General features: G+C 36.3%; 1 protein-coding gene across 31 annotated transcripts in view; it reads right to left on the bottom strand.

Moving 5' to 3' along the window:
• The window catches only part of ABI3BP (ABI family member 3 binding protein), a 262,429-nt gene that overhangs the window by 102,632 nt on the left and 137,972 nt on the right, over window positions 1–21,825 (bottom strand). For 21 of the 31 annotated variants that reach the window (XM_082654463.1, XM_082654466.1, XM_082654485.1 and 18 more), the window contains exons 12-21: window positions 21,752–21,823; window positions 21,186–21,260; window positions 10,402–10,467; window positions 9,168–9,242; window positions 8,537–8,611; window positions 7,488–7,562; window positions 6,297–6,368; window positions 5,444–5,518; window positions 1,175–1,216; window positions 287–334 (exon numbers count right to left, since the gene is read on the bottom strand). In XM_082654463.1, coding sequence (XP_082510589.1) covers window positions 287–334; window positions 1,175–1,216; window positions 5,444–5,518; window positions 6,297–6,368; window positions 7,488–7,562; window positions 8,537–8,611; window positions 9,168–9,242; window positions 10,402–10,467; window positions 21,186–21,260; window positions 21,752–21,823 — 675 coding nt within the window. Of the gene's footprint in view, window positions 1–286; window positions 335–1,174; window positions 1,217–5,443; window positions 5,519–6,296; window positions 6,369–7,487; window positions 7,563–8,536; window positions 8,612–9,167; window positions 9,243–10,401; window positions 10,468–16,063; window positions 16,109–21,185; window positions 21,261–21,751; window positions 21,824–21,825 lie in introns of all 31 variants that reach the window. The other 10 variants (XM_082654491.1, XM_082654487.1, XM_082654486.1 and 7 more) reach the window with 6 other exon arrangements.

Genomic DNA, 21,825 nt, shown 5'->3' with positions numbered 1-21,825 from the left:
CAGAAACTAACACAACATTGTAAAGCAATTATACTCCAATAAAAAAAATCTGTAAATCAGTAACATGTGCAAAAAGGCTTTGAATTCTCAAATTATTTCAGGGAAGGCAACTTTTAAAGAGTGACATATAATTTTTAGACTATAGGATTTAAAATTTTTCTCCAAAGGAATAGAGAACACACACACACAAATGGACATTAATGAACAAATCCATTAATGTGACCCTGTTAATAAAGATGCCAGCAGTCAGGAAAAGGAAAAAAAGGTAGGTCACTCACTGCATTACCTAATGTTGTTGTTGAAGGTTTAGTTCCCAGTGTTCCAGGTTCTAAGACTGCACGAAAAATGATCAAGAAGGAATCAAAATCAACGGAAAAATGATGAACTTTAGTAAAATATGAAAAATGCTTAATTTTTAAGTACTAAGTTGAGCAATCATAAATGGTGAAACTTTTATCCATATAAGACATTCCTTTTTTATGTAAATAGATTCCTGTGTTTTTAGACAAAATGAACAAAAACGCAGCTGGTCAGTTAAGTTTGGAAAGAGAAATGGAAAAAAAAAAAAAGGCATGACTCTCATTTGGAAGATGTAAATGCAATAAAGTAACCAACAGCTCATGTTATGAAGGAAAATGTGAATAACTGGCTAAGACAGCACTAGCAGAACAGTTTTTGCTCTCTTGAAGGAAAAGAAGCTACATAGACTGGGGTGAATTTTTATATTTCTCTCATTTAATGAATTTCCTAGTGACACATTAGGATATTTAGATCTGGAAAGACCATAATGCTTTTCAAGAAAGTCTGCAAATGTTAGAGTTTTGAAAGTAAGAAAAACACCTCTAAAAGTGAAAGCACAAATATGTCCTGGGGAAGCCATGGTCCTCTATGGGAAATAACCAGGTTAAAACAAGCTCAGGACATGGTGCTCAAATACAAGGAGGGACAACAAGGAATGTGACAAGTCAAAATCAGTATGGCTTTCATGGCTGTCTCAGAGCTTCCACTTAAGCACAGGCAGGGAGTTTATCTTCTGGTGAAAATGGCTGAAAGAAAGATCTGAAGGACAACAAAGAAATAATCTTTTGAAAAGCCAAAGCTAAGCACAAAGTTGAACATAGAGGGTGTGAAAGAAAGAGAATTCTTTTTCACTCACTAAGGCAAACTTCATTACCTATTGGCGGCTGTGATGGTGGTGGAGTCTCAGGTTCCAGGGCTGCAATGAAAGCAAGTATTATCAAAGGGGATGCTGATGAGCACCATTTAAGCTAGAAATTAAAGGTCCTTTACCATAATGTGTTCTCTCATTGGTGAACCATCAGGTTCTATTGGCTTATGAAATAAAGCTCAATCAGCCTGCAGCCTCTCCACAAACCACAACAGAAGAAAGAATAGAGAATTCTAATTTTTGTTGTTGATTTTTAGCTATTTTCCCCACTACTGTTCCTCGTGCCTGAGGACATATTAAAGGAAGTCAGTGTAGCCTCTCAGAAGTTGTTCACCTGCCATTTTATTTTCATGCAGGACAGTCGGTTTCACCCAAGAAAATGGGAAGAGGCAACAGACCCATCAGACCTGTGACCGTGCCTGAGCTCTGTTAGTTTGGGATGATTTTCAGCCTGACCGGATCTGATATTCTTTCACAAAAAATAGGAATGGAACTTACAGTCTAAAAGGGGCCACAAGTGTTCATATGGTGTTCCCCGTATTTACTAGTATCTATTGCTGGTGAACAAATTGATTTACACATAAAATTTATTCCATTTAAATTATCAAATCAATAGAAGTCAGAAAGTAGTCTCAGATTTCATCAAATGCTGAATAAATTGAATAACAATATTATATAAATATTCTGAAAGATAAATTCTCCAATGCCATTCAGATTAGCAGTAAATAAATTATACCTCATGCTGAATATAGTTTGGTTAAAAAGTCTATTTGGGTTTTTTAAAAGAAGATCATCCAATAGAGGTTTCCTATTCTGTAGAACAAAAAGAATTCTTTTCTTTCAAGAAGAAAATAAAAAAGGAAATCAGTTGTTGAAATACAAAGTGAATATTCTTTGACTTTTTTTTTTCTTACGGAAAGAAACCAATTAATATGGCCCCTACTGACCAGCTTAACAGAACTTAAATCATTTTGCACTTATGTATTCCTTATATTACATTTACCAGGGTTATCTCTGATATTTCTGGACTAGGGGGTATGGAAGGTTTGGGGGAAGCATGTAGTGACTCTTTAGCAACTAAAAAAGAAAATATAATAATAAATAATTAGGATAGAGAATTTTCATTTATTCTGAATGCAAGGCACAGGTGTTACTGAAACGTAGCATCATTCATTAGAATGTCTGTGACCAAAAAAAAGAATTCTGATTTCTCAAGAACTTGTCAGAAATAGATTATAACAGATGAATGGCAGAGCTGCAGTGATGTACGAGATAGAAGTACACTAGGCAAAGTAAAAAAATGTGTGTGTGGGAGAGGGAGGGGGCGTGGCTAAATGTCAGAGTCTACAGGAGAAAGGGAAAATAAATAGTAGATATCGGTAATTAAATACAATAAATATCAAAAAGCATTCACATCTGAAAATAGCAAAAAACAAAAATTCTCTTGAAACTTTGAGGTTGTAATTCAGGTTTTAATTTCTACAAAGTTGCCTTCTAAAAGTGTGAAAAAGTAAGATTTGGTACTTGTAGCACCTTTTAGCTTTCACAAAGATCAAAGAATGCTGTCTTTTGAATTTTATAAAGAAAAATCAGCATTTTTTAGGTCCTGAGACTGAGGCCAAATAGGTATGGAGCCCCATCAATTAAGCTTCCAATTCACCTGAATATAAAAATATTAAAGTCAGTGTTTATTAAAAGTAAATACATCTTCTGATAAGACTTCCTCTATTTCATAGCCTTAAGGTATTACCGATAAAGGTGCAAAAATGTTCCATAAAAAAAGCTGAGTGGCATGCAAATAACTACACCACTCACCTCAGCACAAAACAAAGAAAACTAAAACCCTCTCATGGATTTGTGGCTAGCAATGAGTACAATTTACTATTCTGTCCACCGTGTCAGAGAAATGCATACAACAAACAGCTGTAATCGGAGGTCTCTCCCTTTTTTTCAGATCGTTAAAAGCTTGAAGAGCCGAACGTCATTACAATCTTAATAATTAACTATGAAGGAAACAATTCTCATTGGATGAGGCAGACAAGTTGGGACATGGTAGATGTGTGGGATTTTTCAAGAAAGTGCTGGATTCTACTTATAAAACAAACCAAAACCAATGTGGGTTTTCACTCATTAGCTTAACCACAAAGGAAAACCAAAGGAAAAGCAGCCTGTATGGAAAGTGAAACAGAAAAACAGGAGAGTGTGAGGAGAGGGCTGAGAAAGGCAATGAATGACTCAAATCAAAAAGCTTTTGGTGGTTTATTTGCTCTCTTGAACCTTGGCAGGAAAAGAAGTATTTAGCAGAGCTATAGTGGTGGTTGCCATAAAATAAATACATTTTAAAAAGCTAAAACCCAAGCAATGGTTTATAGAGAACCAGTCATCACTCTATGTTGCCTCAGGACACTCAAAGTCAACATGAGTTAGCTTAAGTTTAGGCACAGATTCTGAAGTGGTGGTACTTGCTGTTAGGGGAAAAGTGTGGCTATTCTTAGGTGATTAGAAGGTAGAAATCAAAGGAATATAAACCCATTAGCTTCCAAATGATTTCCCCCATTTTAAAGGGAAATGTCAAATTAAGAAATCTCTTTGCTCAAATACCTTAGAGTGATAAGAACACACTCTCCCACCTTGATTTGTATTAATGAATTTCCTCTCAGAAACATTTTATTCCCCCAGAAACCACTAAAAGTAATAATATAGCTTATCATGAATAAATGGTAATAAACATTAGGAGACATTTTTTTGATGTTTTCAAATGTTACCTTGTAACAACAGAAATAATTAGATTGGAAAAACATTTACTTAAAGTTGGTGACCCCAAATGGCAGGGGGTGGTGGTGGGATGAATTGGGAGATTAGGATTGACATATATACACTAATATGTATAAAATGGATAACTAATAAGAACCTGCTGTATAAAAAAATAAAATTCAAAAAATAAAAAATAAAAAGTTGGTGACCCAAACATAGAGTAATATTTCTCAAGCTGCTTGGTAATAGGTCCCTATTCAAAATACAGCTTAAATGTAAGAGTTACTACCTTATTCTAAAGTCCTCTGGGCATAATTTTAAAATAAATGTACATGAAATCCTTCTCTCAGATAGCTGACTGTCAGAGTTCTATGATTTAAACTGCTAGGGCTCTTGAGTTTTATTAGCTATGCTTCTTTCTCCTAATAACCTCTCTGAGTTAGAATACTTCATTCCATTTCTCTGACTTGGAGACCTCACCCCTGGTCACAGCATCAACTATACTCCCTTTGCCTAATCCATAATTTCTTTCCCTCTGACACCTACAACACCTGGAAATCTCACTGCCTCTTTAAAAGGAGTCATGAGAATTCTCTCTCTGAGCAGTTATGCTTTTCTTCCTTACCCATGTCTTTGCAAAAAACAAATCATGCCCACTTAAGCAGAAAACCTCTTGCTTTAATAATCCTACCTTGTAAATATACATTAATGAAAAATCCATATTACAGTGAGAAATATATTCTTCCCAGAGCTAAGGGGTTAAAGTTTTGATGAAAATAATGAGTTGTGATGAAGTTCCCCATATATAATCTCATACATCAACATTTCAGACTGTTGTAGAGATTCTGGATAGATGGAAAAAACAATTTGATCATTTAACATGTCCTGCAATCCTTGTGCAGGGAATTGTCTCTGTTTTTAATTACATACACAGAATAATCCCTCCCTGCAAAAAAAGAAGAAAAGAAAAAAACCCCTCTTTTCTTCAGCAAAACATCATTAATGTCTCCTGAGAAGTAAACAGAAGTCAGTGTTCGGAAATCAGACCCAATTTAGAAAGAAGCTATAGAACATTAGGGAAATACAACCATTGCTAGTCATGCAGCCCGAGAACTGAGAAGGCCCCCAACAAGGCAGAGTTCTTAGGGGATGGAAAGACTTCTCCACTTCTCAGCTGAAAGGCTACTGTTTAGTGTGATCTGAATTCCAATCAACTTTGGCACTGGAAAGTATTTCACAGTCCTAGACAAGGGAGTCCTCAATCCTTCCCACCACTCTATTTCTGTGCTTTCTCTGTGATGGTCATGAACATAATGAAACACCACACAGCTCAGAGAGATGCTATGATAATATCAGAGGAGTTGGCTATAAACGACATCATTTCATCACACTTTCACTCTTTTCATGGAAAGTTATATCAAATACCAAGATGCAAATCAAAAGTTCTTGCTCCAAAGAGTGGCATAAAATAACTTTTCAACCCTACTTTTGGAATATCAAAATAAAGCTCAGGGTAATTACCAGGTTTGGTGGGTGTCACTTCTGGACTGAGAGGGATTTTAGGTTTCAAAGAAATAAACTGTGTTTTACTGGGAGCTGGAAAAATAAAGAAACAAAATAATCAACAAATCAATAATTAGTCATTTCAGTGTCTAAAACCGCAAAAGGAAAACCTATACCTCAAGTGCTATAAACCCATCATCTTGGATGATTTTGGATTCCATTAAAATAATACTTCACAGAGCACCATTTAATGAAAATACAGTAATAAATTTTCATCTTTTTGAAAAAGCATTTCAAGAGAAATAGCATTGTCACTAGTCACCACAACTACCCAAAGATAGTGATTTTTAACCCATGATTAGAAAACCAAAATCAGTGTAATGACTTTGCACCTTATTTCACATTTCTCAGCCACATCTAAATCTTTAAGCATCAGAAAAATGTTTTAAAATTAATATTTACTGATAGGTATAATGTTATGATCTACAGCATAAAGAAATTTTTACTAACACCATAACAGAAAGCTGTTTTGCCAAATGAAGTTGAACTTGAGGGCCTTACTTAAAAAAATGGAGAACTGTGTATAAGATGCAGCTTTAAAAACAATGGTTGCATAGAAGATGAGAAATCATCAGTGGTTTAACGGCTCTCCAGGGTACAGGATGATGTCTAAATGCTGAGTTCACATCAACCACCACATGGCCAGCTATCCAAAACCATGAAAGTCATGGAGTTGATGTGCACTACGAGATAATTTAGTACTGCTGAAATGATCCAATTAGAACAGTGATTGAGACATTACAGAAAAGCTGGCATACTGGACTTTCCGTGGTGAAATGAAGTAACATATTTACTAAGGACATATTGTTACCCAGTGTTGTCCGTGTAGGTTCAGGGCTTTTAGAAATTTTAGATGTAATTGTTCCAGGACTTGTGGTTCTTTCTGGTGGTGGAAAGGAAAAAAATATATATTAAAATATTCTAGAGACAATAAAAAAAAAAATCCTCCAAAGAGGAACTTAATGACCTTTTTAAAATCCTGTAATATTTAGTCAGTGTTTACAAAGTATGCAGTGAGTAAAAGTTTGGGGAAAGAATTTTAAAATTTAGTCATAATAGTATAGCTATAAAAAAATTGTAATAAGCAATGGAATATCAAAGCCTGGTTTGTTGAGCATGATTCTGAGTGTACTCTTTGACAATGAAGAGTATCACATCCAGGTTGATAAACTACCTTTACCTCAAACTCTGTGCCATAATATATGTTGTTCCCCTCTCCTTTTCCTCTAAATCCTACACATATTCTGAGGCTTACATCCTCAACTCTTACTTTCTTTTTCTGAGCTTCCACACAGTATTATAGCTTCACAAGCAGGTTGTATAATCTTACATTGCTCTCATTGTTCATGATATAATCTTAAAAAAAAAAAAATACAAGCAATTGGAAAGCCAGAGTCATGTCCTCTGCATCTCAGCCATCGCCCTAGTGCAAAACTGAAAACATAGTAGTAGGCAACGAAAACAGGAACTGTCTGCCTAATAACACTTAAACTCAGATGCATGCCAGGAAAATAAATTACAGTATATATCACTGTGACAGCAGGAATTGTTTCTATGTTTATACCAAAATTTGCATGCAAGAACATCATTCACTAAAATTGATCTAACAAGAAACAGCAGCATATTACTTAGAAATGTGGAGGTAAATACGAAAGAAACATGCTAAAGAATTGGAGAATGGGTCTCAAGCGTAGAATAGGGTAGGGCAGTGGACTCCTCTTGTTCAATCTAGGCCTTGTAGTACTTTAAAAAAAAATCTTTATGTATTACTTTGATTAAAGAAGAGTATTTCCCAGAAAAAAAGAACATCATTCACATAATTTTCAATAAGATCTTATTGAAAATGTTTGATCCTTGTTATTTTATATTAATTATTCATCTTCAGTCAATTCCAAATTTTACAGAGAATGTTTAATATATAGAATCGTTTCTTTTTGTAAGTAGATGGACATTATCTATTTGGAATTAAATATCCTGAAAGGTTAAAGAGACAGTTATTTACCAGGTTTAGTTCTTGGTGTTTTGGGCCTGAAGCGTCGTTTAGGTGTAGAAGGGACAGATGTAGTTTGCAGGGGAGCTGAAAGAAGATTTAATATACCTTTGATAAATGGTATTTCCCAGGGGTCAGTCAGGTTGTAACTGTAAACTTGTAAACTTCCTGAGGGCAAGAACTGCTTTTTATTTCTTTGTATCCCTAGAATGCCCAGCACTGTGTTTTATACACAGTAGGTGCTCAATAAGTGTTGATTGAGTCAAAAGAAATTAAATTCTATATGAGAATTGAAGGTACATTGTTCACTTAACTGTACTGGAAAGGGAGGACCCTTGTGGGATTTAAGAACACAAGGTACAGTTAAGAACTCAAAAGGTGATTTACTGAACAGCACGGGAGAAGCATAAATATTTGAGATTTAGAGAATGGAAGGTTCAGAACTTCTTTAATTCTATATCTCACTACTAACCTCACCAGGAGTTAATGAACTTCATTATTCCAATAATTTTCTATTATAGAGTATATGTGTTTTACTCTTTTATTCATCTTTCTTTATCATATCCAGGATTGCAGAGCCTACTTGATGCTCCTTATACTTAGGCTACTTGGAGAAAAACAGTCTGACCAAGTGGTACATAAATATGCTAACTGAAGGGAATGTATTTTAAAATAATTATTATCTATAATTTTGCTGTTATTTTCCAGTGGCAAATTTGAAAGAAGTATAGGGAATAACAAGAAGAAAGGGAATGATACTTCAAAATAATGTATGCAAAGACTAAATTTTTATGTCATACACCTGCAACTAATATAATGTTATATATTAATTTTACCTCAATTAAAAAAATACAGAGACACCAAGATTATGAAAATTCTTCGAGGATTATCACAAGGCTAAGTAGGACAGATACCCCAGTTCTTTGAAGAATTTCATGGTAGAGAATGAAGGGAAATGTTTACTACTGAAAATATTCTGAAAAGGCCAACACATGACTGATTCTTTTTGTCACTTTATCCATTCTTTCAAAGTACACAACTATACGAATGTCATTAGTTACCAGGTGTTGTAGGTTGCATTTCAGGACTGGTAAAGATTTCCAGTTTTTGAGGAACGAATGGTGTTTCACTCGGAGCTGAAAACACAAACACCCCATCCCACCAAATAATTCCAGTTAAAATGAGGTATCTTAAGAGTTTCAGCATGCTTTTAGATGGTGTTACAAAGCACATGCTACAAGGACATGATGAAGGATGAAAAATGCATGAATGTTGTCTTGAAAGCTGGTGGATGAAATGATAATTTAAAGTGGAGAAAAGGTCAGAATGAGAGTGTTCAGTAGCTGACTCGAGGCAGACTCAATGCATGGAAGAGAGGTGATACAGGCCACAAACACACGAGATGGGAGGGTATGGATGATGAAGATGTCCATGCAGTTTTCAAAGCTTTTCATTCCTTTAAGGATGGAAAAAATATCATCTATTACGGTTTAAAAAGAAAAAAGAGAGAGAGAGCCCAAAATGGAACATAAGATGCCTGCATTACAGGAAAAAATATATATTATATTCAGAAATAGGAAAGAAATAAATGATTAGATGTGATGGAATTAAATGGTCATTTGGAAGAAAGGCATTTACATGGATTTTCTTTCGATGGAAAACAAAGCACAATTTTTCTGTTAAAAACATTACCCAGTGTTGCCCTTGGCTGTTCAAGAGTTCTAGAAGTTTTAGATGGGACAGAATCCAGAAATGGATCGCTTGTTGCTGTTGGAATAAATGTCAACATTTTTAAAAGCAGTAGAAGGCCCCAGGAATAAAATACAAATTCCAGAGTAATAAATTATGCCTCAAATGGGGAAAAATATCAAGAACACTTGAGAGATTGCTGACCAACATTTGAAAACTAGTGATTCATTAGGAGTTGAAGATGACCTCATTTTTAAAAACATGCAAACTTCAAATGTTAAACCATGATAAAACAATGTTTCATATATTGAACTGTTTTCAACTGGTTTTTCTGGTTCCTTCCCTCTGTTTCTTAAACTGCTAGCGGAATCTACTCTTAGCATTCTATTTCATTTCTTAACATTTTCTGCTACTATTTAAAATTATTTGCCTTTATTTATCATGGCACCAATAGAGCTAAGATAAGGCTACACACACACACACACAAATACCAGACATATGTTTTTGTGTGGCAGAGACCAGTATTATATACTTTGAATCTCCTGCAGTACCTAGTTTAGTAAGTGCTCAATAAATACTTGCTAGAAGGAACTATTGGACTGAATTAAACTCACCGTAGATGGATCAGTAAGTGAATGTCAAACATTAGACCCAACTGAACTTCTATAGACAAATGAGCGACATGATTGCTCGAGAGACGGATTTCTCACCTTGGCACTATTACCCTTTAGGGCTGGATGACTCTGGTGTGGGAGCTGTCCTGTGCATTGCAGGGTGTTTAGCAGCATCCCTGGCCTCTACCCACTAGATGTCAGTAAGACCTTCCCCAGATACCAAAAGTATATCTAGCCATGGCCGAATGTTTCCTCAGGAGGAAGGGAGCAAAATCACCCCCACTGGAGAACCACTACACCAGGGAAAACTAAGAATCTAAAAGCTTTTTAGAATGACTCTGAACAACAGAGAGATAGGCCATTATTCTACTGTGCCTCAGTGGCAACCTAATCTATCTGCATCTCCCACATGTGGCAGAGTTTATTTACTGATGGATGTGAAGAAATAATCATTCAATGGGAGAGGTGGGTAGAATTCATCTCCCTGACACAGATTGCCATGTCTCTCCTGTGAAGCTCTAGAGAGCGCACTTTTTCATTTGGCAAAAATGAAAGGGAGAACTAGGTGCAGTATTGTCAGAATACCTGGCATCCAAAAACAAGAATTGAGAGGCTGGGTGTACCTGTGTGGGGCTCTGATATTTCAGGCTCATCTGATGTTGTAGGGCTTGAGAAAACATCATAAGTGGCTTTTAAAAGAAAAGGTAAAACAAAAAAGAAGATGTTAATTTTAATTTTAAAAGATTTCATGACATATTTTCATGCTGGCTGAAAGAGGACATTTTCATGTAGGTGTTAGTGAGCTTTGGCTGTGGGCTACTGGTCATGTCAGCAACGTGTAAGCAATCACTAAAAGACTTGCCTCTAGTCCTTCTTGCCCTGAACTAAAGGCTTTTATGCAGTGAGCCCTGACACTGACCCCTAGGGTGATGTGAGCATAGTGTTATTTACAAGGAAGTAGTGCCAGCTGTAAATCAAATAGCTTCAGAATACAAACATAAATGAAATCAGATGGCAATTTGAGAATTCCAAAGAAGGAAACAGCAGTCACACTGAGGTAATTTGCACAGAGACCACAGCTTAGTCTTTGTACTTAGTAAAAGTCACCATCATGATGTCTGGATAGTACTTTACAGTTTGCACAGCACTTTGCAGGTTGTACAGCACTTTATAGTTTGCACAGCGTTTTCTCATATATCAACTTATTTAACTCTCTTAACATCCCTGAGAAATAGGTGAGGTAGACATTAGCCCCATGTTATGGACAATGGGGTAGTTTCTCCATTTTCTAGATGATAAAATTGAGATTCACTGGGCAGAGGACATTTGCTAGTGGTCACGCACTGGGACTGTCAAATTCGACGTATTTCCCATTCCATTAGCAGGGCCAGGAATGGCAGAGTTAAGACCAGCACCTTCCTCTTGTCCCATCCTTCCTGCCATTTTACCTACAGGCAGCTTTCTACATTCCTCCATGGAGCCAAAAGCCCATCTATAATCTAGGTGGGTTTAAAGATAAGTTTTATATTCTACATAAAGAAAAGTAGGGTGACCTTAAACAATACAGCTTGATTTTAATGTAGGGATAATTTTCACGTTCACTTAAGAGTTGAATTTGCAAGCAAAAACAGCATCAAAATTAGAAAGTTTCCATTTCTGTACAAAGAGCCGTCACCATGGTAATGAGAGGTATAGAGGAAGCATGAACTGTCAGGAGGCAGGTGTCACTTCCCTTGCCCATTGAAAACGGCTGTACAGAAATAAACTATAAAGGCAGGAGCTCATGGGAAAATTTACACATTGGGGATACTTGTAATTTAGTGACAGTGTAATGATACTGAACCATTGCTAGTTGAAGCTGTAGGGAATCTAAGATCAGAGCCTGCGACACAGTCTGATATGCAGAGAGGGTAATTATATTGCACTGCATACAAAAGAGGCAGGAAATATATTTCAGTTTGTGAAGGTGAATCTACTGCTTTGCAAAATCTTCAAAAAAAGAAAGAATATTATGAGTTAAAATATGCAGATATCCCAAGAGTAAATTTATTACCTTGCAATGTAAAGCTTTCTTTAGTCTAGCTACAGTTTTAAAGGGTCAGATAAGAATGACTCATCTTTCAAAGGACAAAAATGTTGGCAGCTGCTGATCTTAGGTTCACTTTAAGCCAATTTCAAATCATGGATCCAGCAAAGTCAGCTCGCTCTAACTACGAGACAAATCAGGAAAACTTTACCAACTTGTATTTAAACCCCTTGTACTAGGTAAGAAATTGTGAATTAATAGCTGACTTATTTATATTTTATACTGTTGCTTTTGAAAAACACCATACTGTCTATATGTTATCCTAACTCCCACATTTCCCGTCCATCTAGTGACACTGGACCAACTTTCTTATATTCTTGTACTCTATTCCAAGAGATGATATTTATTCACCCTCTTTCTACTTCTTTTCCATATTAACAAGGACCTTCCATCCTGGAGGTTCCAAGCCAGGCCTCCATCTTCCCTCAAGTTATTCCCAGAAGACACTGTACTGAAGAAAGAAGCCCTCCTTCCATCATCCTCTGGCAATTGTGACTCACATCTGAAAGTTCCCAACTGTCAGGGACCTCTTACTTGCAAACATTTTCTCAAATATAATTAAGATTAAAATCACATGTTTGCCAGCAGGTTTGGTCCCTGATATTTTTATTTCTGGAGTTTCTGATAGCTGAGTGCTAAAAACACACAAACACCACTCGCTGGAAGTTTTATGTTGTTTGGGCAGCTCTGAGAAGCACACTACTACCTCATTTCATGGGTTGAACAAGAGTTTTTGACTTTGAAGTAATGGATGTCAGAGGATAAGACAGGGTGGAAATTAGAGTTCTCCAAAAATCAACCACTCTTGACTTCTTTACAAAACTCTTGATACAAACAGATGGAAAGATATACCATGTTCTTGGATTGGAAGAATCAATATTGTGAAAATGACTCTACTACCCAAAGCAATCTACAGATTCAATGCAATCCCTATCAAACTACCAATGGCATTTTCCACAGAATTAGAACAAAAAAATTCACAATCTGTATGGAAACACAAAAGACCCCAAATAGCCAAAGCAGTCTTGAGGGAAAAAAATGGAGCTGAAGGAATCAGGCTCCTAAACTTCAGACTATACTACAAAGCTACAGTAATCAAGACAGTATGGTACTGGCACAAAAACAGAAAGATAGATCAATGGAACAGGATAGAAAGCCCAGAGATAAACCCATGCACCTATGGTCAACTAATCTATGACAAATGAGGCAAGGATATACAATGGAGAAAAGACAGTCTCTTCAATAAGTGGTGCTGGGAGAACTGGACAGCTACATGTAAAAGAATGAAATTAGAACACTCCTTAACACCATACACAAAAATAAACTCAAAATGGATTAGAGGCCTAAATGTAAGACCAGACACTATAAAACTCTTAGAGGAAAACATAGGAAGAACACTCTTTGACATAAATCACAGCAAGATCTTTTTTGATTCACCTCCTAGAGCAAGGGAAATAAAAACAAAAATAAACAAATGGGACCTAATGAAACTTAAAAGCTTTTTCACAGCAAAGGGAACTACAAACAAGATGAAAAGACAACCCTCAGAATGGGAGAAAATATTTGCAAACGAATCAAGAGACAAAGGATTAATCTCCAAAATATATAAACAGCTCATGCAGCTCAATATTAAAAAAACAAATAACCCAATCCAAAAATGGGCAGAAGACCTAAATAGACATTTCTCCAAAGAGGACATACAGATGGCCAAGAAGCACATGAAAAGCTGCTCAATGTCACTAATTGCTAGAGAAATGCAAGTCAAAACTACAATGAGGTATCACCCCACACCAGCTAGAATGGGCATCATCAGAAAATCTACAAACAACAAATGCTGGAGAGGGTGTGGAGAAAAGGGAACCCTCTTGCACTGTTAGTGGGAATGTAAATTGATACAGCCACTATGGAGAACAGTATGGAGGTTTCTTAAAAAACTAAAAATAGAATTACCATATGACCCAGCAATCCCACTACTGGACTTATACCCAGAGAAAACCATAATTCAAAAAGACACATGCACCCCAATGTTCATTGCAGCTCTATTTACAATAGCAAGGACATGGAAGCAACCTAAATGCCCATCGACAGATGAATGGATGAAAAAGATGTGGTACATATATACAATGGAATATTACTCAGCCATAAAAAGGAATGAAATTGGGTCATTTGTAGAGACGTGGATGGACCTAGACTGTCATACAGAGTGAAGTAAGTCGGAAAGAGAAAAACAAATATCGTATATTAACGCATATATGTGGAACCTAGAAAAATGGTACAGATGAACCAGTTTGCAGGGCAGAAATTGAGACACAGATGCAGAGAACAAATGTATGGACACCAAGGGGAGAAACTGGTGGGGGGAGGTGTGGTGGTGTGATGAATTGGGAGATTGGTATTGACATATATACACCAATATGTATAAAATGGATAACTAATAAGAAACTGCTGTATAAAAAAATAAAATTTAAGAAAAACCCCAAAAAACAAAAACCCCCACAAAACTCTTGTAAATATACTTCTTTCTATACCAGAATGAAACACAGGAAATGCTTAGGTATCCCTGGTTTTTAAAGGGCTTCTCCAGCTATAAAATTGATAAATAGCTAAGAGGGGTAAACCCTTCTATTTTTTAGACTCTACATGCCATCATGCATTATTGTTTAGAGGCAAACATCTTCTGTCACCCATGTTTACTTTAGTGGGTGACATTCTCCAGCCATTTGTCATTAAGCACTCTTTCTAATCTTGCATTCACAGAATATAAATGGGACTAAAATTTGTAGGAGAAGTCTAATGCTAGTAAAATAGGCAGTTCAATTCAAAGGCTATAAAAAGCAATTTTATTTTCTTTCAAAAAACAGTAATGGCTTATAATCACGATAACTAAATTTTATTTTTATATTTTTCAGAGAAAAAAATAATATGAAATAAGCCACACTACAATTTTCTCATTTGCTTATAACTTCCTAAAACTACATTGCTAAATTATGTTTTGTTGGCTGTACATTTTATTTTTACTTTTAAAAAACTGATTAGATGCAAATTCCATAATAAAAATACTTTGATATTGCTCTGGAAACATATGATGGCACACAGACAAGGCCTTTACAATGATCAAGAATTCATCAATTTATCTTATTCAAATTCCATGAATATTAATAACTATGTGAAAGACTTTTTTGTTGGACTGTTTCTAAATTTATTATTTTTTTATTGAAGTTAGTTTCTGCTTTATAACAAAGTGAATCAGCTATACATATACATATATTCCCACATCTCCTCTCTCTTGCATCTCCCTCCCACTCCCCCTTATAGTTTATTACAAGATATTGAATATAGTTCCCTGTGCTATACAGTAGGATCTTGTTGTTTAACTCTTTTTTTTTTTTTTTTTTTTTTTGCTGTACGCGGGCCTCTCACTGTTGTGGCCTCTCCCGTTGCAGAGCACAGGCTCCGGACGCGCAGGCTCAGTGGCCATGGCTCACGGGCCCAGCCGCTCCACGGCATGTGGGACCTTCCTGGACCAGGGCACGAACCCGTGTCCCCTGCATCGGCAGGCGGACTCTCAACCACTGTGCCACCAGGGAAGTCCCTAACTCTTTTATATATAGTAGTTTATATCTGCTAATCCCAAACTCCTAATTTATCCCTCCTCACCCCCTTTCTCCTTTGTTAACCATAAGTTTGTTTTCTATGTCTGTGAGTCCGTTTCTGTTTTGTAAATAAATTCATTTGTATCATTTTCTAGAGTCCATATATAAGTAGTATCGTATGATATTTGTCTTTCCCTGTCTGACTTACTTCACTTAGTATGATAATCTCTAGGTTCATCTATGTTGCTACAAATGGCATTATTCCATCTTTTTTTTTTTACGGTGAATAATATTCCACTGCATATGTATAAAGACTCCTTTTTAAATTCTTAGATGAAAGACCTCGTGACCTCATTAGGATAGAAACTGTGCCTGTCATGCTCTTTATGGTCTTCAAGGTTTACCCCAGAGCCTTGTACATGGGAAGACTCAGTGGAATTAATAATCGGCTAGATTTCCGTTACAATGAACAAATAACAATGAGTTTGACAGTTGGGTAGTTTATGCTCTTAGTAAGGATAGATGAGAATAAATGAACAGATCCTTTAATTATTTTATAACACACATATGCGTGCACACAAATCTCTCCCTCTACTACACAATTACCTGCCATATGCTTGCGTGGCCATACCCTGCCATGGAAATAGAATCCTAAACACACATATAAAGACACAAGGGGAAAATACAACAGGACCATCAATAAGTAGCTGGATGAGAAAAGCAGTTATAAACACCACACACAGAGTTCTCAGTACCATTTAAATAAGTACATAAAGCTCTCTTCATATCATGGAAAAATAAAATACCTTTCCGGTTGGCCTTGAAATTTGTGAATATATTGCCTGCAAGAAAATGCTCATGAAGCAAAACCAAAGGCTGCAGCTGTAAATCTCTAAGAGGCCACTGTAAATCCGTAAACCATCTGTATACTTAAATTCTATTTTCCTGATCTCAAAGCATCCACGCCACCATTTATTCCTATTTTTTCTCCTCTCTAGGGCTTAATTCAGTCTGGTGGGCCAGATCTATGCTAATCAACACCTCATAGGAAGACAATAAGGTCCAAATGCAGAGTTCAACCTCTTTTCAACCACTGTGAGCAAACCACTTGTGGCCGAAACTTTCCAACCAGTATACCACTCCTCAGGCATGCTGATCACTTCAGCTTTCAAGGCTTTAAATAATTTATAGAGCTTAAGTGCATATAGCAATTTACTAAAGTTCTACAAAGCACTGAAAGAATGAAACACTGAAAATAATTAGTAATGAACTCCTAAAGGGAGCTCCCAAAGTGGATTCTAATGAAAAGACTGAGGCAGGCCATCCTCAGTTCTGTCAAGGGAAGTCTCTAAAGATAACTGTTTATTGCTCAAGGGGAAATAATTATGCCAGAAGGAACTGTCATCTTAGTAATAAGTTACTGTACAATTAGAGGGAAAAGTCAGTTTGTCTGGGCATGCTAGGGGAAGAACAGGCTGGAGAGTTTTCTAAGGATGCAAATAAGCACACTGTATCATCTAGGGTTATATGAAGAAACCATTTTTTTTTTATTTGATTAAAGTTCAAATCCCTCCTGGTACTAAATGATGGTCTTTTAAGGGGATGACCAAGTAAATTAAGGACGCTTAACACTGATAGCATTAGCAAGCCAGAAACAGAACATTGATTTCTATCCTCCTTCTCCAACCATGTTCTACTGGCTACCTTCCAGTAGAACATAAGACCAATTCTATTGCATCACCAGAAAGATGGACTTTTCTGAATGATTGTTATAAGCACTTAAGTATTTCTAAAATATGGCCAACTTTCTTTTAATTTAGAATTTATAAATAAGTTTACATTCTGGCATATAGTTAAAGAGCATATTTTTATAATTTCCTTTCTGTCCTTTAAGAAAAGGTGGATTTGCTAAGGAAAGCAAAATCAGTCAATCCCACTTGAACATACTTTAGAGAAGGTTTAAACGAAATACAATTCCAAATAATGAGATCACAAAATGCAGCCCTAATGAAGGATTGGGGCCAATAGACTAAAAGTAGGGAAGAGTATGTTTGATGACTGCACTTCTCAGATTTCCTAGGACACTCCAAATTCCAAATACTCCATCCCACTCTTGCCATCAACTACTGAAATGATTTCAATATTCGACATGCAAGTTAGAATTTCCATATAACTTTTTATTGACAAAAGTAATACAGAAATCTTTTTAAGAGCATGCATTCTGATTATTTGATACAGAGTATGAAGTAAATGTGGAAAACAAATCCAGTAAACGTTGAAGGAAAATGAGTTTTACAAAAGGTACTGATAAACCACGTTTAATGGTTGATAAAGAAACAAGCAGCCCCTGGCATCCAGGTGCTGGTCAGGCACTCGCAGCTAGGCTGTTGTGTTCACCTACGGAACATCGACAATTGAAAAGAACATCAACATCAGACAAGTTCACTTGGTGACAAAGATGGACCAAGACAAAAACAAGACCATTCTGTAACTGTGTGGGACACAAACGCATGAACACAAAAATTACTGTCCTCATATTCTGGCTAATATCTTTACCAGTCACAGCTTTAGTCTCACTCTTCTTTTCTTGCCTTCTAGTTAAGAATTCTTAAGATATTCTGTCACAAATTATTCCTATTTTCAGACAGCATCCAATTCAGAGCAAAGTTTCACTTCCTTAAACACTCCCCAGGATCACCTAACACAAGACTAAATCCCATAACATCCTCTTACTAACAGATCCACAGTTCCTCATGGTCTGCATTCTCCATTGTTACAAAAAGTAAATAAACCTAACTCTGTTCAAATACAGGTGTGTTCCTGGTGGTCTTTGGCTGAAGGTAATTGACATAGTAAATACAGATGCATTGCATGCCAAGAGAGAAAACAAAATATGTTCATTTCGCTATAATGATGTCATTAATACCAGCTGAAATATATCATTTCTTCAAAAGATGTAACAACTAAAAATGAGACCAATGATTTTATGGACTGGCATTCAAGTACTATCTCTGCCTCTCTCTCTCCTTAATTCTCAAATAATTGCATTAGGAAGCCATGTGAGTAACTGGAAAATACAATGATCATATATGTTGAAACTAAATAGGAAATAGAAACTTAGTGCCTGTGTAAGTTCACACAAAGTCAATTGAGAACCAAAGGGTGAAATGAATAAAAGGGTTGTGTGAATATACCAACTCTTTAAATCACAAGTAACACATTTGATGAATTTTAATTTGAAATTTAACACGTTAGGAAGATGCCACAGAATATTTATACAAGAGGTAGATGGGAGTGTTAAAAATATTAGCAGAAACAAGAAATACTTAATCGCCCACTTTAAGAAACCAATTTTACATTGATTTCAGGCCTCCTGTCCGATAACTGACCACATTCGATGCTTCTTATCTGTACCATGTGAAGTATTACAGACTACAGTGTTAAGGCAGTGCTTCTTAAACTTTAATACTCACACAAATCACCTGGAGATCTTGTTAAAAAGCAGATCCTGATTCAACAGATTTGAAGTAGAGCCCAAGATTCTGCCTTTCTAACAAGCTCCCTGGTGATGCCAATGCTCTCTCTCCAAACATCATACCAAGTAGCCAGTCATAACAATTCAGTGTTGTAAGGGCTGGCTAGGAAGTTTCTGTGGCTTATGCGTATGCCTGCAATCATACCGACCGAACTGTTACAGCCCATGACAGGCCCACACACTTCATCTACAGACAGCTGGCAGTCGACAGTTTTTGGAAGTTCTCTGGCAGCCTAAGGTGGCCCTAGCAGGAGGGAAGCAGCTGAATAATGAAACTGCTTCCTGCGGCATTAGCAACTATTCATACTCCACCGGGCAAAACCAGAATATTCCTTTTCTGTAATTAAGGCAAAAGGAACCTTTCTTTCACTGGGAATTCCAATCTCATCTATCTTTGTCTCTTTGTAACTCTACAACATTCACCTGCAAACGTATTTTCCCTACCCCCCCCCAAAGCTTGCTTCAATTCAGGCTTATATATAATTCATATCCTAGGCATTGAAATTTCATAAGTGGTTTCCTGGAGGTTTTGGTCAGTTTGCTCTTAAATAATCATAAACACCAAAAATCTAGAGGCTGCTCAAGAGAAACCAGGAAGACCTTATATGCCCTGTGTTTACAGCCCAGAAGTTGAGAGATAAAAGGGACCTGAGTGTTCTGCTAACTCAGTGGGCCCCAACAGTCTTTGGTTTGGAAGATGTGATACTTGTAAAGGGCGTGGGGGTCAGGCCAGCTGGGCCACAGTGCAGCAGATAAACCATCACACACGCCCACAGACTAGCATTGTTCCACAGTCTGCAGTGCAGCTGTGCCTCTGTGTTAACAGAACTAGAGGCTCAGTATGAAAGTCCACCCAGAGCCTGGATTTTAGACTCAGGTGACCTGAATTCTGAAGGTGTTCTTGCACCCACATTGAGTAATGGCACTAGAATTTCAGGGTCAGTGACATGGGGAATCAAGGCTTAGAAAGACCTAATTTAAGGCTTCTCTGTATTGGCTGACAACTATAACCAACTTATAAGTGTTTTCCCACGTGAGTAAACTAGGGAGGACCGTAACAGACATGCTTACTTCATTTGATGCCATCCTTGTATCTTTTGCTAAGATCTGAATCAATTACACTCACCAGAGAAAGGATCATTTGACTAAGATCTATGTGTCTGTAGGCTCATTCTCATCCTTTCTCAAACCAATCCTGTGCTGGACTCCTTTCTGGAGGATACCACCGAATGGGGGTGTGTTTAACATCATTACATGAACTTCTAACTACATTATATACTAATTATATGTACTCAAAAAAATCACCACTAGAAGGTTCACAAAATTAAAATACAAATAAGTAAAACAAAAATCATAGAAGTAATGACACAAAATGGTTTTTGAGGTTTTCTTATAATTCTCACATGCTGAATATTTTCTTTAGTTGACCACTAGACATCAAAGAAAAGACGTAAACGCAAAAACTCTTTAATTGAGAAAAATCTATTTTTTAAAAAGGAAGCTATTTCACTCAATCAATTTTAGTGTTGGAACACAAGAATTCTCGGGAGAAAAAACCAATTGCTATAGTTTACAAAAGAGCAAACCAGGATCCAGGAAAGTAGAGAAAAATAGCTAAAATATGTGGTTGGTAGTAAAGCCAGAACTGGAACCAAGTTCCAGTATTAGTGCCAAGACCTGTGGTCTTTCCTCTATATCACAATATGTTTACATATTTTAGGACATATTTTATGTTTACATATTTTATTATTTCAGTAATAATATCTTGCACAAAGTAAACTCTCAAATGTTCATTAGATATTTTACTGAAAAAGAGGCAAATATCTAACTGCAAGGGAAATATTAAATTCATACTCTTAAATCAGATCACGATGGGATTCTTATTTTTGTTACTGCTCTCATGTCACTAAAGAGATCTCTAGAAATTCAATAAGCCAATTCACAGTTCACCTTCTAGCCAGACTTCTAACTGTATATCCAGACATTAAAACACAGATCTTTAAAACAAATGCAAAAGCATTTTGCTTTTGTATTGAAAAAAATGAAATTCATCTAAGCATCAAGAATGGATTATAACTTTACCATTTACTACAAAGTATATGGATAATCAACTAAACAACCTATAAAAATAAAAACGAGAAGTTATTCCATACTGTTGCTCCAATCTATTTTTTAAAAAAAGAATGCAATTACCAGTTTGAGGCAGCAGAATTTTGGAATCTTCAGATATTTTACGTGTAGGCACAATCCATGGCTTTTGACTTGAAGCTACAGCAAAAAAGAAATGGAATTCACTGAGAATTTTTTTGAGAGGATAAAGAGACAGAAATAGGTTGCTGGTGTGGTTAAGTGGCTACCAGTAGCCTGAAATAAAAAACACATACTGATCCAATTAAACATTATCACATATGAAGAAGAAATCAATATACACCCATTCAGAGAGCATTTGAGTAGAGACTAGAAGGAGACTAGAGTTTGGTGTCATACTCTCACTTTTTTGAGGACGGAAAACTAACTAAATGGGCTATATATGGAATTAATAGATTGATAATTGTTACTGAATTTGTAGAAAATCCAATCAGAGAAATAGTTGTTTTTGGCTTTTTTTTTTTTTAAACCAATCAACCACTTGTTTGTCTGAGTTGACTGAATTCAGCAGTTCATTGAGGTTTGCGTAGATAAGATCCAGTAAACGTGTCCTACAGAATTAAGCAATCACCACCCACGTCGTAACACCAGATTTAAGGTGCTGTTACTACCCAAGGTGCCCCCAGGTTTCTCAAAAGGGAAGGGTGTTTTTGCCTGAGGAAATTCTGGAAGGCTTTTCGGAGCT

Source organism: Grampus griseus (genome assembly GCF_964374135.1).
Source record: "Grampus griseus genome assembly, chromosome: 5".
NCBI lineage: Eukaryota > Metazoa > Chordata > Mammalia > Artiodactyla > Delphinidae > Grampus > Grampus griseus.
The sequence above is the reverse complement of the archived record's forward strand: the minus strand, read 5'-3'. Positions and strand labels throughout refer to the sequence as shown.